A 15,003-nucleotide genomic window follows, 5' to 3' on the forward strand; every position below is an offset into this window, starting at 1 on the left:
GAATTTGGACCTTCCTTGAACTTTGGAGATTTCACAACAGACTAAATATTGGACTCTTTATATATATCTTTATTAAAGCACTCAGATTTTTGTAAATATGATATATATGGTTGTTAAAGTACTTTGAGTATCGCATTAGCATGTCATCCAGCTCTGTTGTCTTCTTGTCCCTTTTGAAGAAATGAACCATTTCAGCTGGGATCATGCGGGAAGGCAGGAGCAAACCTTTCCCTCATCTATCCACACTTTCTCAACTGGCCAGCAGTCCATTTCATTCCAATGGGGTAAAGTAGCCCCACCTCTTTGTTTCAAGGAAGGTAGAAGATACCCCCCCCCATCTGTTACAAGGGCACTCTCAGTATCTGAGGTACCCTTCACTCCCCTCTTGACCAAGCTTTAGGACATGTTTCACTTAAAGAGATGTGAACGACGGCCACTACACAGGCATTAACTGTACTCCTGTGCATGCTTCAACACACCCTAAACACAGAAATATAGCCAGCATTAAAAAAACATGATCGACTACAAGACAGAATAACACATTCTGCAAGAGAAAAAAAGAGAAAGCAGTGCCTTAAGAAACAAACAGGGTGTGCTTGCATCAAGACATATGGGAGCAGCAGACTGCAGTATATCTCTCTTCAAAAGATGTACATTCATTCACAATGGAAGTGTTAACACTGAGTATGTTTCCAAGCCTGGAACACAATTTACGGTTTAATGGGAAGCCGGGGAGGTGGGGGGGAGGATTAATCTATCACTACCTGTGAGAAGGTGCGGCAATCCAAACATTATTCAATCTTTCCACTAGCCTGTGCTTCTCTTCAGTATATAACCCAGTTTTCCCAATAACTTCTGCAGAAAAGCAGCAACCTCCATTTAGCTTTGAAGCTTAGGGGATGACCTTCCACACATTTCTCTTCCCAACGTAACATGCACAGTTCCTGGAGAAAGGGCAGGCTACAAAAACAGCATGATTACATTAGGAATGTGAACTGATAACCAGAAAGGGGAAGCCCGCTAACAGCCTCCTCATCCCTTCTTAATCAGTCATGGTGGACAATGCTGTCGACACACAGCCGACTTATGGAGACCCCCGTAAGGTTTTCAAGGCAAGAGACGTTCAGCAGTGGTTTGCCATTGCCTGCCTCTGCGTAGCGACCCTGGACTTCCTTGGAGGTCTCCCATCCAAATACTATCCAGGGCCAACCCTGCTTAGCTTCCAAGATCTGATGCGATTGGGCTGCCTGGGCTATCCAGGTCAGGACTCTTACTCTGTACAGGACGGGTTCAGGTGTGCATGCAGATGAAAGCTTATACTTTGAATAAAACTTTGTTGCTTTTAAAGGTGCCACTGGTCTCAAACTGTACAGGACAATAATTTTCAAGGCTTTTTAAACTCATGCGGTACCTGTCCCTTAATAGTTGTATGAAGAGGGAATTTTGGCAGGTGCAGGGCTGAGGATGCACCTGCTGAACCCCCCCCCCCCCGCCGCCCACAGCATTTCTGGCTGCTCTCTCCTTCTCTCTCTCTTTCCAGTCCCTCTGACGCAATTCTTTTTATTTTTAAATGAAGACGGCATCATTAGCATGACCTACCTGAGATCAGGGCATGATTCACTTTGAGATCCCACCACACCAGTGGTTTGAGATATTGCTATGCTGTCACGCACAAAGTTATTAATACTCCACAAACCTTCTCGAAGCTTTATTCGTAAAAACAGCACAAGTTGCTGCCTGGACATAAGCTAATCAAAGGACAGACTCATCGTGATGCAGTATTTCTGGGTACAGCTTACTTGGTTCTTAATCAGACACGATCGGTACTATTTATGGCTCGTGACCCTCGCACGCAAATTCCTTTCAAGCGGGCTTAAGGAAGTTGGTGTTACTGACACCATCCTTTACACCAGCGTCTTAAATCCATTTAATTCCACACCAATAACTCGTTTGCAAACTGCAACTAATCAAATAGCTCGGGGGGGGGGATCTAAGCCAGCATTAGAGTTGCACATCGCAACACAAAGCGGCATCTGAAAATTGTGTGTTCTGTACGACCAACCTATTTTCCATGGCCCAAAGCAAACTGTAGACTTATATGGCAAAGGTAACAGTGAACTGATAAAAAATATAGTTGTCCAATTATATAACAGAAGACCGACAATACTTTTAGCACGTCAAGCAAACTTGTTTACAGACCCAGTTTGAGGATTAGTCCGTGAAAGTTAACCCCTGCCAACCAGGGGTGGGACTTATCCGCAGCAAACCAAGTCCTTGGCCTCTGTCACTGGCAACGTCACTTTTGGCATGCACTGGAAGTGACATCAGCACATCTTGGCAATGAAGGGATGCCCTGATATTTGAGCAAAAACTCTACGGTAGAAGCCATTTTTAACCATAGTGTTTTCCCCCCAAATATCAGCGAGTCCCCATGGTGCCAGCGGTATGATAATGTCACTTCTGGTGCACACCGGAAGTGATGCTGCCAAGTTGCCAGTGACAGAAGCCTAGGAGTCAGTTTGCTTCAAGCAAGTCCCCCTGTCCAGCCAACTGATTGGTGCCAAGGAGAGGGGCCCTGGAGTGAGGGATCTGTAAAACCCAACTGTAAGTTAAACTACAGGTTGATTAAGTTAACCTGGCTGTTAATGACTTAGGAATGCTCATGGAAGTTGTTCCAACAACATCCCACCTACAGAACAAAAGCAAATAAAGCTAAGTTCTGAGTAATAGAAGCATTTTATTATGACATGCAATGAGTGATGTACTATGTGCAATATTCATTAAGGCACAAAACAAAAATGTCTGCATTTACATTGTGGTGGTTTTTTCCAATGATAAATCAAGAACTAGAAACGGATACAATTTTTGTTGTTGTTCATTTCCACAGTAACATCAGCGGGACCAAGAGACCTAGCACATACAAAAAGACGTGGAAATTATGTCTTCGTTTTTCATAGCCCACCACAAAATCACTAGAATAGTTAGGGCTATTACAATTTCATTCAAACTCCAAAAACTGTGGAAATTGATGCCACCTCAACTTCAGCACCATGTACTGTCTGACATTTTATGCTTGCTTACAACTCTGGTTCCTTGCAGCAATGCCTTCTTGTTTTTTAAATAATTTTTCTAAATGACCCTTGACATTACATTTGCTATTTCCAATATTTGCTATTATTTTTATACATAACCAAATTCTTATTAAACATTTATATCATACTAAGTCCATATTCATAGTTACATCCCCAGTATGTAAGAAACATATGTATTCGAGTGTGCAAAAATTAGTTACAAGTTGGCAGCAGGTTTAATTTTTCTGGAATTTGGCTAGACTATCCCATCACTTTGAAATTTGGCACAAGAATTACCTCCTTCCCTGGACCAAATGAACAACCTGGTTCTAGCTCTGTCTTGCACTGCTAGTGAAATCTGTGTGGCATTTTACCCAGAATGCGGGTAAGAGTCCTTAGGATTACAGTCTGAAGAATCTTTCTCTCTCCCTCTCCTTTTTAAAATATGAGTTCAGGTGAATTTGAGTGCTTGCACACTGTTTTTTGGCATTTTGTCTGATCCTGATTTGATTTATTAAATTTCTACCCAACCCTGTGTCTGACCAAGGGAGCGCTGACTCTCAAAAGTTCCTACCCTGAAACTCTTAGTGGTCTCTAAGGGGCTACTGGACTCAAATCGAGCTGTTCTAGACATTTCCAACATTTTCCTTTGTAGTTTTTATTTGCTTTCTCAAATAAAATAGACGGAACTTTCTTCCATATGTGGTGGACGTGTAAAAAAGCAAAAAGACATTGGAAGGAAGTTCATGGAGAAATGCAGAACATATTAAAAGTTTAAATTTCCCATGGAAGCCAAGAATATACTACTAGGTATATTGCCTAATCATTCACCAAAAATGTATTCAAACACATGGTGACAGCGGCAAGAATTGCCTACACAGAAAAATGGAAAGTAGACATCTCTCCACACTTAGAGGGATAGGAAAATAAACTTGCTGGATATGCAGTCTTCCCTTCTGTATTTTTGTTATACTACCTATTTACCAAAAGTAATAGCGAGTATGCAGCAATGGCAAAAATATGCAGTACTGAGTATGCAGCAATGGTGAAATTAATAATTCAGTTGAAAATTCAGTTACGAAATCTGAAATGTAAAATGTTGAATATAAATGTATCCCAACAGGAGTTTTATAGTACTTTGTAAAAAAATGACCCCAAAATCTTTCATTGTAATGAAGCTGGTGTTGGAGAAAAATATTTTCTATTTCATATACTTTGCCATATACAGTCACCTTTTGATATATAATTATGATATGGAATCATTTTTTTTTATTTTCTGCATTTTCTTTTTATTGTCTTTTGGTTTCCAAAAAATAAAAAAATAATATCTAAAAAAATCTAGCTGGTTTCCTGCAGACCCACACAGCTACCCTCTGAAGCAAAAGTTAGTACCTGACTATTATTTTGTGAGTTTGCTGCACTGGATCAGCACAGCTACGCAAGCTCTGGCTTGTTGTGTCCATCAACAGACTCCGAACCAGTCACAGGACTTTCCCCCCTTGCAGTCTCCCAGCTACGCTCACTAATGAGAGTGGTAAAACTTCCGGCATGGGAAGAGAAAGGTTTCAGCGGCCTCACCTTCAGATGTTTTCCAGCGTTTCCACAGATCTTCAATGGTGATGTGTTTGTCTTCTCTGTGCAAGTGGCTGTGTTTGTTGGAAGCATCTTTGTATTTCATATCTTCTCTAATAAACTAGGGATATAAAGAAAGTTATGTCAGAGGGTTGTGGCAACTACAGGGCCAACCGTTGTGCCTTCCACCCTTGGGATGGTGAGCTCAAATCTTCAGCTTTGCCCAACGAACCCATCTCTTATATCCATTTTCAGACCTTCAGCTGCCATCAGGGATTTATCGTGGTTCAAAAAAACACAGCACTAAATCCTGGCTTTAGGTGCAATGAAGACTATATGACTTTCACCCAAATTTCAATGTCCAAGTTTGTCCCCATCATTTATTTTCTTTTCTTTTCAAATCAATCTACTTGTGCTCACCAACATACGTGCACATAAACATCTGTGACTGTATAAATGCAAAGGGAGAGGGACAAAGGGGAATGGAAGATCCAAAACAGAATTGAGATAAAATAGGGCAGGGGAAGACCAGAAAGTGGGCTTCACACGGTAAGGCTCAACTAATCATAGTGGAACTTTCCATAACCGATGCAGACTCCCAATTCCCCATCCCAAGGATGAAGAATGACATTGTCGGCCATCTGAAGAGAAACTGGCCAGCCCAACCCAAGCTCCTGCTTACTAATCTTTCTCACTGCCAAGAACACCAAACAAAACTGAGAAGAAGAAGAGATTGGATTTATACCCCGCCCTTCACTACCCAAGGGAGTCTCGGAGCGGTTTACAATCTCCTTTCCCTTCCCCTCCCCACAACAGACACCCTGTGAGGTAGGTGGGGCTGAGAGAGCTCTGACAGGAACCGCTTTTTCAAGAACAGCTCTGACAGAACTATGGCTTGCCCAAGGTCATCCAGCAGGTGCAAGTGGGGGAATCAAACCCGGTTCTCCCAGATTAGAGTCCGCGCACTTAACCACTACACCAAACTGGCTTTGCCCTTTGACAGCTGACAGAAGCGCCAGAAAGGCATGCCAACTTTCCCTGCTGCTTTAAAATGTGCCCTTCAGGGTGCCCAGCTCCTGTATCAGAGCATGGATGCTTCATTTTTTTGGTGGGCACTAAAGGAAGTCTAAGGGCTTTTTACACTAAAGCAGCAATGAGGTGCTCTGGTCGTCCAAAGCAAAAAGGTAGCAGCTGGATTTATCCTCAAATCAGAAAGGAACATCGGAGATATTTTACTGTTTTTGTTTCAGAAGGAAAACTTGACTTTATTTGCATCACTGGAGAAGTCAATCCTTGCAATGGAATTAGCATAAAATCCCAAATTGCAAATAATCTTATGGAAACAACAATGGACTTGAAAACAAGAATGGACCTGCAATGATATATGGAGCTTTTGGTACTGTTGTGCTCCGGACATTCATCACCAAACCCTTATCAGCTAGCACTCCTGCCCTTACGAATGAACAAATATTTCACACCTTGTTCTCACTTTACATTTTCCTAGTCACATTCTTATACAACCCAAGTACACAAGGAGTCACAAAACTAGCTAAGACATCAACGTTATAACTGGAGCCCAACCGCATAATCCTGCAGCCCTATTCTGGTCAGCGAGAGCCATGTGTTGAATCTGAAACAAAGATAGCAGTTAGAGAATATGCTGGGAAGAAGAGGAGAGATTGGATCTATACCCCGCCCTTCACTACCCAGGAGAGTCTCAGAGCAGCTTACATTCTCCTTTCCCTTCCCCTCCCCACAACAGACACCCTGTGAGGTGTCTTGAGAGAAGAGCTCTGAGAGAACTTGTGACTGACTCAAGGTCACCCAGCTGATTACCCGCCCGTGGAGGAGTTTGGAATCAAACCCAGTTCTCCCAGATCAGAGTCCATGTTCCTAACCACTATACCAAACTGGCTCTATTGCAAAGAGCAATTACCATTTTTCAGCCCCACTACACACACACACCCTTCTACAAGCAGAAAAGTAAAACAAGCATCAAGGAGAGTTAAGCAGGAATCTCTTGGTGTTGTGCTAAGTATCATTACAGCTGTTGCAAGCTTGGCATTTATGAACGGCTCTGCCCCACAGGGTTGGACTTCATCCACTGTCACTCAGACAGTGTCACTCAACGGACACCGCTGACCGCGCTTTGCACAAAGCACGGCCATTCTCTTCATTTCTTTACCTTCTTTATTTTAATTTTCGCTTTTGCCACCCAGCAAGCCTCTTGGATTGGGTCCGCTGAAGGCGAAGAGCTAGGCCAGCCCTAAGGAGACCCTTTCAGGGAACAGGAAGGTCTTGCCCCCTTTTCCCCCACCCCATCCCCCGTGCCTTGTTCCGAGCACGGGCAAGATGCTGGGGAACCATTTGTAGTGGGGTGGGGGTGGGGGGGGGTGGAGGCTGGAGCCCCTGGCTGCAGGGACTCTTGACTTTTTGCCTCACCAGAGGAGGAGGCAAGAAGTTTGGTGAGTGGGAAGGGTTTGCCGTCCTCCCCCCACGTGGCATTCCAGAGGCCTCTAGGGAGAACTGGGGAGCCATCTGCAGCAGTGGGAAGCCTTCTCCGCTGCTCCAGTCCTTGGCCTTCCATCTGGGAGCTTCCCCACCTGCTGGCTGCAGGAATCCCAGCGCCTGCCACAGGGACACACCGGATCCTCCAGGCAGCTTGAAGCACCTCTGGAGCAGCCAGTAAGGGACAAAACCTGAAGCCCCCAGGCTCAGCTCTGTGGAAGGCTTCTGAAAGGTGGTACGAGTATCCTTTCTAAAGTCTCTTTGTTTCCCTTTGACAACAAGGAAGAGGGAAATGGCGGGAACGGCAGTGCAGGCGGGCCTAGGAGAGCCCATGCCCCAAGAGGATGCCCCCTCCAGCCTGGTGCTCCCTCCTTCGCCCCGGCAGCTGTCCCGGGGGTCCCAGGCATAATCCAATCCAATGGGGAAGGCGGGCTTGGATCTTTACAGGGACAATGCACAAGCTAACCTCATGGCTTGGAAAAGAGCCTGGGAATTCCCATTTTAGCCCGATCACAATTGAGCAGTGCAAGCTCAAAGTGTGCCTTCAAGTCTGCTCTTGACCAATCACTTCAAAAGTCTGAATAAGAAAGATTATGTGAAGTGATGGTATCACTTTACTCTGCTCTGGTTAGACCTCACCTAGAATATTGTGTTCAGTTTTGGGCACCACAATTTAAGAAGGATATAGGTTCCCTTGCTCGAAAGCCAGTCGAATCCGACTCTAGGGTTGCGGTGCTCATTTCCGTTTCAAAACCGAAGAGCCAGTGCTGTCCGAAGACGTTTCCGTGGTCATGTGGCCGGCATGACTAAACACCAAGGCGCACGGAACGCTGTTACCTTCCCACCAGAGTGGTACCTATTTATCTACTTGCAATTTCTTGCTTTCGAACGGCTAGGTTGGCAGGAGCTGGAACTAGAGACGGGAGCTCACTCCGTCATCCGGCACCCGGGTCTCGAACTGCTGAACTACTGACCTTCCACAGCCTGCAGTTCAGCATCTTAACCACTTGAGCCACCGCAGCTCCAAGAAGGATATAGACAAGCTGTAACGTGTCCGGAGGAGGGCAAAGAAGATGGTGAGGGGTCTGGAGACCAAGTCCTATGAGGAAAGGTTGAAGGAGCTGGGTATGTTTAGCCTGGAGAGGAGGAGACAACTGAGAAGTGATATGACAACCATCTTCAAGTACTCGAGGGGCTGTCATAGAGAGGATGGTGCACAATTGTTTTCTGTTGCCCCAGAATGTTGGGCCAGAACCAACGGGTTGAAATTAAATCAGAAGAGTTTTCGGCTAAACATTAGGAAGAACTTCCTGACAGTTAGAGTGGTTTCTCAGTGGAACAGGCTTCCTCAGGAGGTTGTGGGTTCTCCTTCTTTGGAGGTTTTCAGAGGCTAGATGGCCATCTGACAGCAATATTGATTCTGTGAACTTAGGCAGATCATGAGAGGGAGGGCAGGAAGGATTGCCTCAGTGCTTAGTTCTTGTGGCCCTTTCTTACACGCCCAGGGAAATGCTGATTGCCACGCTGGGGTCAGGAAGCAATTTTTCTCAAGGCCAGTTTGGCCAGGGAGCCTGGAAGTCTTTTGTCATCTTCTGGGTATGGGTCATTGGGTGTGTGTGTGTGGGGGGGGGCGGAGGTATTTGTGAATTTCTTGCCTTGTGCAGGGGGTTGGTACCTTGCATTGTGCAGGTACCTTCCAACTCTATGATTCTGTTAAGTTGCCAAGGGGGGAAACCAGTAATGATCTATCACAGTACTTACCAGCTTGGCAAAATGGGCAACCTAAAAATGGGATTCAGCTTCTTTTGGTTAGCTCATATACCTGCTTTGCCACTCCCTGGTATGTAATTTAGGATTTCATTGTCCACATCCCAGCAAATAACTTTGTGTTACTTTTTGCCCTTTCATAACAATGTCAAACAATTTGATCTCTTAAATAAGATAAAAATGATGCATTTTGTTTTTAACACAGTAAAATCAATCTAGATCTGGTAAGAATTAGGTATTACATATATTACAAATTCTCTCCCAATCTGCATTTCCCCCCTGGAAAAACTGCAGAAAGTCCTGCATTTTCTCCATGACTTGAAGATCAAATGAAATCTGAAATATCTCTTCCCCTGGCTACAAGCCCAAAGTGGTACCACTTGTAGTTTCACCTCAAAGCAGTAATATCTAATTCTGCTGCAACCAAACTCTTGGGTCTTCTCCCATTTTTCATTAGGTGCTTACAAATATGAAGCCATGAACTAGGAAAGAAGAGCTCTTGCCACACATTATATCATCGTGTACTTTTTAATCTCAAATTATTCCTTGACTAGCATTATTGTTAATTTACACTTCTGTCTTGAGGACAAGACTTCCCCTTTTCAGAGGAAGTCGTCTTCTAGTCCATAGCTTCCCTGGTTCCACAGGCTGGCATGCTTTCAGGTAGGTTTCCTCCTTTCGCCAATTTGGGGCATACATCTGATTTGAGCAACTACTACAGTGGCCTTGAATAACTTCCAAGGTTCCTGAAAGGAATCGGCCTTAACCCTTTTCAGGTTTTAACCAAGTCTCTCTCTCTTTTGAGAAATATTCCCTTTATTATTATTTATTATCCTAAAGGCTCCCAGCACTCACCTTTTTGAACTTAAATACATCTGCTGGACTTCCTGGGCCATTTCTGACTCATGTACTGCAGCCACTCTTTGCAAGGAGTCTGAATCAGACTACAATGCGTTCCCCTGGGCCCAGATGTTCCTGTGATGGCCAACTTATGTGCACACGTCACATTCTGTACCACACTGCCTTTTGAGTGGCTGCAACAGCGCTAGAACTAAGTATGTGCATATTAGGTCAGCAGTCACTCAAGCATCCAAGCCAGCAGCAGCCGGCTAGAAATCATAGGTTGTGGCTTTAAAGTAACAGTATGAAGAAAGACAGAAGGAAGTGCTGTTCAGTCTCTTCACATGCACTATAAACCTACAGCAAAGTGATTAAATGCATGTGCTAAGCCTCTGTATAAACATACCCTTGCACAACTGACTGGCACCACTGACACAGTGGTTAAATAAAGGAAAATACAAGTTAATTACTCATCCTGTCAACAAACCACATTTATTGTGTGCATGTTACTTTCATCACTCCTTAATATTCTTGTCCAGAAAAGGTGATTTATGTTTGAGCAAGCAATTATTTCCTGGCTTTGACAGCCAGTTGTTCCTCTTTATTCCAGTACCAGGATTTCATGGAAACATTCCCCGTGTCTGAGAGGACTTCCTAGTCCCTTTAATGCAATTCCAGCAGCGAAACAGCCCCCCCCCCCATGCATCTGTAAGCTTTCCTCCACCGGCAGCACTGGGCCAAAGCACGCATGAGATCCACTACCTAGAAGAAGAGTTGGTTTTATACCCCATGGCCCTTCCACTACCCGGAGGAGTCTCGGAGCGGCTTACAATCTCCTTTCCCTCCCCCTCCCCAGAACAGACACCCTCCTGTGAGGTGGGCGGGGCCGAGAGAGCTCTGAGAGAGGTATGGCTGAACCAAGGTCACTCAGCAGGGCTTCATTCCAAAGAGTGGGGAATCAAACCCGATTCTCCAGATTAGAGTCTGCTGCTCTTAACCAAGACACCACGCTGGCTCTCAAGTGCGTTTCCTTTTTAGTTAACTTTCAGCATAACTATCAAGTGTATTTCTCTTTTAGTTAAAACTTTCTCACTTCTCGCTCCATCTCATTTGCCAAGTTCTCTTCTGGAAAGGGTGGGGGCAAGAAACAGTAACCTCAAAGGCCTCAAATTAGAAAAAAGCGAAGACAAAAAGATACTTTCAGTTACTATCCACGGGGAACAAGCTTTAAGACATAAGAAGCAATCAACAAACCACACCAGCAACAACACATTCCGCTGCCTCTACAAGTGGGGCAGAAACATTAGAACATCTCTTAGCTTAATCTCCTTACTTGTAGTGAGCTGGAGCTCCTTCACTGTAGGGAGGATACGTTTAAATGGCCCCGCGTCCCTGGGACAGAATGGGAAAGAAACCCAAAGAAACAACCTCGAAAAAGTGGGTGCTGTAAATAATATGTCGAACAAGAGATAATATGAACACACAAACAAGAGCCAAACTAACACCTTGATAACCAGTATTGATTTTAGCCAAAGCTACATTGGAGCTGCAGTGGCGGCTCAAGTGGTTAAGACGCTGAACTGCAGGCTGTGGAAGGTCGGTAGTTCAGCAGTTCGAGACCCGGGTGCCGCAAGACGGAGTGAGCTCCCGTCTCTAGTTCCAGCTCCTGCCAACCTAGCAGTTCGAAAGCAAGAAATTGCAAGTAGATAAATAGGTACCACTTTGGTGGGAAGGTAACAGCGTTCCGTGCGCCTTGGTGTCTAGTCATGCCGGCCACATGACCACGGAAATGTCTTCGGAGAGCGCTGGCTCTTCGGCTTGGAAACAGAGATGAGCACCGCAACCTGTCAGCGAGCTGCCATGTTCTTGGGATATGTCTCGTCCCTTTCCCATCCCTGCCTTTCCCTCACTCCTGTAGTTGTTATTCTTTTCATGTTAGGCATCTGTAACTGCCAAGGTTCTCCAGCTGGTGTGATGGGGTATTGTGTCTTTACGCTCTGGCTTGTTTAGGTTTCCCATGTGAACTCAACTTGTGTTTATGGAACTGGCCGTTGCTGTTCTCAGGCCGCTTCGCGCCTTTTCTAATCTGTAACCTAACGAGGGAAATGAGCTCATTGGTCTAAACCTTGTTTGAAGTTCCTTTAATACACCTTCCCTGGTTATTGTAGTTATTCCTAACAATCTCTGTATGTTCATGATCAACCATGCTTTGGAAATAAATCTTGCTTCTTTTTGAACGTGGATCTATTCTCCTGATTTGGGATCTAACACAACCCTAGAGTCAGATTCGACTGGCTTTCGAGCAAGGGTACCTTTACCTTTACATTATAATGACAATTCTGAAATATCTTAGTGCAGTGGTACTCACTCTGTGGCTCCCAGAATGTCACATTTGCAACTGCCATCAACCAAAAGAGCCATTTACTTCCATCCCTGGCATGAGGCAAGAACCTCAGGGAGGCTCACAGCTTACCCATTCTACCAACCGCCAGTGTTTCAAGAGAGGAATCACCTGCCGACCACAAGCCCACTTGGAAATCTCCTTTCCTAAATCTTCTACTTTCCTAAAACTTGGGACAGGTGTCATATTGGGAAACAGTGTTCAGAAGTGCCATCTGCAGCTCCTGAGTTACTGAATAAGTATTTGCCACTACTCTAGGTCTGTATTTTAGAATAAAGGTATATTATATGCTGTATTTTAATTTATGGCTTTTGTACGTTATATGATCCTTACAACAGAATTTGCACCACTAAATATGCACCTCGCTGAATTCTATTCCATTTTACACACTCTTTAAGATTCTGTTGCTAAAGAAAGTGTTGCGAACAGACAAATGTATTTGCAATCAATCATTTTTCAACTGTATTTGGCCAGGGAGCTGTGACAAGCTATTGCTCTGTGCTTCAGCGTACACACCTAAACTTGCCTACACATAATGTGTGCAGTGGCCCCAAGATTCTTTTCATTCCTGGACTACCACCAGTAAGATCAACATTCCACATGCAGTGTCAAAAGTGAAGAATAATTTTAAAGTGCATCAATTTGTCTTTAAAAAATAATAATCTCCAATTGCTATATTAAAATGAACATGAGCTTGCCTGGGCCAAAGCACACGTGAGATCCACTAACCCCCCCCCCCCTTTACTGGAGGGTCCCTCACATCTTCTATCTGTAGGTCACTAAGACAAGCAGCTTTAAAAAAAAAAACACCAAGCCATCTAGGGATGCCAACCTCCAAGTGGTTCCAGGTGGTACCTGAAGATCTCCCTCTATTACAACTGATCTTCAGATGACCAAGATCAGTTCCCTGGAGAAAAATGGCTGCTTTGGGGAAGAAGAAGAAGAAGAAGAGATTGGATTTATAGCCTGCCCTTCACTACCTGAAGGAGTCTCAGAGTGGCTCACAATCCCTTCCCCTCCCCACAACAGACACCCTGTGAGGTAGGTGGGGCTGAGGGAGTGGACTCTGTGGAGTTAGACTCTTGCTGAGGCCCCTCCCCCTCCCCAAAACCCACCCTCCCCAGGCTCCACCTCCCAAATCTTCACATATTTCCCAACCCAACGCTGACCACCCTACAGTCATCCCTATACAAAAATCCTAAGGCACACAGACGAATTACTGTTGATCCCAAACCAACAGATAATTCTGAAGCAAGCATGCTCTCATGCAGTAAACACTACACTGAAAACCAAGATGGCACATGCGCTTTTACCATCTCTTCAGCACACAAGGGACAAAATAATATTCAACCATGATACAAAATATGCCTACGTGGGCAACATGTCACACAGGGATAGGCATTTCTGTGCATTATGACTAAACTTACATATGACATGCTTACTAACAAAAAGCACTTTACAAAAGGCAAATATGAAGCACACAAAAAACTGCCATATACTGAATCAGACCACTGGTCCATCACAGTGAGTACTGTCTGCTCAGACTTTTAGTGGCTCTCCAGGGTCTCAGAGGCAGAGGTCTTTCACATCCCCTCCTGCCAGATTCTTTACATAGCGATGCTGGGGATTGAACCTGGGGCCTCCTGCATGCCAAGCAGATGTTCTGCCTCTGAGCCATAGCCCCTCCCCTAAATATGAAGATTCATCTGCATGGACAACCTTTCCCGATACAGGGACAATTCCAAACATCCCTACTGTTTCAGAAGCCACAGCTGCCCTCTCGCTCTTCCGTGGCTTGAGTGGCTGAAAGGACATGCTGGAATGAGAGAAAAAGGCAGCCATGGCCAAAGACTCTCTGACCCATCTCTCCTCTTTCTCTAGGTCAGAGACTCGAAAAGGGGAGGTGGAAGAAAGAGTTGAAGAGAAGCAAAATAGTGTAGAAATCGAGATCAGAAGAAAGAAGAAGAAAAATGAGAGTAGATGCAGGTCAGCCTACTCTGATGTTGCTCTCCCTGATGAGGCAGGAAACGAACTGATAAGATGGGTGACTCCCACTGCAGAGACAAGGGGGGGGGGCGCGCGGGAGTTGTTCCCACCAAGACTTCCTCTGCCTCAGGAAGAACAGATGTTTCACTGAAACTTATTCACATGGTCTGCAGCATTCGTCCAACCTGTGTGGATCTGATTCTTCAAGCTCATACAAAAATGTTTTTGGTGGTGTTAAGCACAAAAACTACCAGGCAAAGCACTACATGGACAACACTGTGAAGCCTGTGGTTTTCCCACACGGACACATTCCATTCCGTGTTAGATTCAAATGTTACCACTTTGTAACTGGCTTACTGATTAACTGAACAGTTTTATCGGACTTCTAATCTGCCTTGAATTCTAGGGACAAAGGCAAGTGGAGAGTATAAATAAAAATAAAATAAACCTGATTGTCACAGTTGCACCGGAGAAGCATTTAATCCTTTCCCCCTGCATCATTACGATGATCTCAATTACTCCCCATCCGAAAGCCGCTACTGACCCCATGGATCTCCTGTATCGTATGTCACTTGGCTCTCCATTTGGGTCAACAAGGCTCTTCAGGGGCTCAGACAGAGACAGATGTTTGGCCAAGCATCTACTATTAAAACATACACAGAAGCATAATTTATAATCCAATCTCATTACCCAAAAAATTAACAAGTATTGCAAAAGAGCCCTTCTAATGCTCAATTACCCCAATTAAGTATGTCAAAACAATCACTTACAAATCTGGTTCTCAAGCTTGAGTTTCAGCAATTTAATGAAGAGGACAGAAACAGACAGAGCCGAACACACACACACACACACACACAC

General features: G+C 44.6%; 1 protein-coding gene across 1 annotated transcript in view; it reads right to left on the reverse strand.

Moving 5' to 3' along the window:
• The window catches only part of STIM2 (stromal interaction molecule 2), a 62,012-nt gene that overhangs the window by 31,471 nt on the left and 15,538 nt on the right, over positions 1-15,003 (reverse strand). The window contains exon 3 of the mRNA XM_015426269.1: positions 4,650-4,764. Coding sequence (XP_015281755.1) covers positions 4,650-4,764 — 115 coding nt within the window. The remainder of the gene's footprint in view (positions 1-4,649; positions 4,765-15,003) is intronic.

Source organism: Gekko japonicus, unplaced genomic scaffold, assembly GCF_001447785.1.
Source record: "Gekko japonicus isolate JY-2015 unplaced genomic scaffold, Gekko_japonicus_V1.1 scaffold451, whole genome shotgun sequence".
NCBI lineage: Eukaryota > Metazoa > Chordata > Lepidosauria > Squamata > Gekkonidae > Gekko > Gekko japonicus.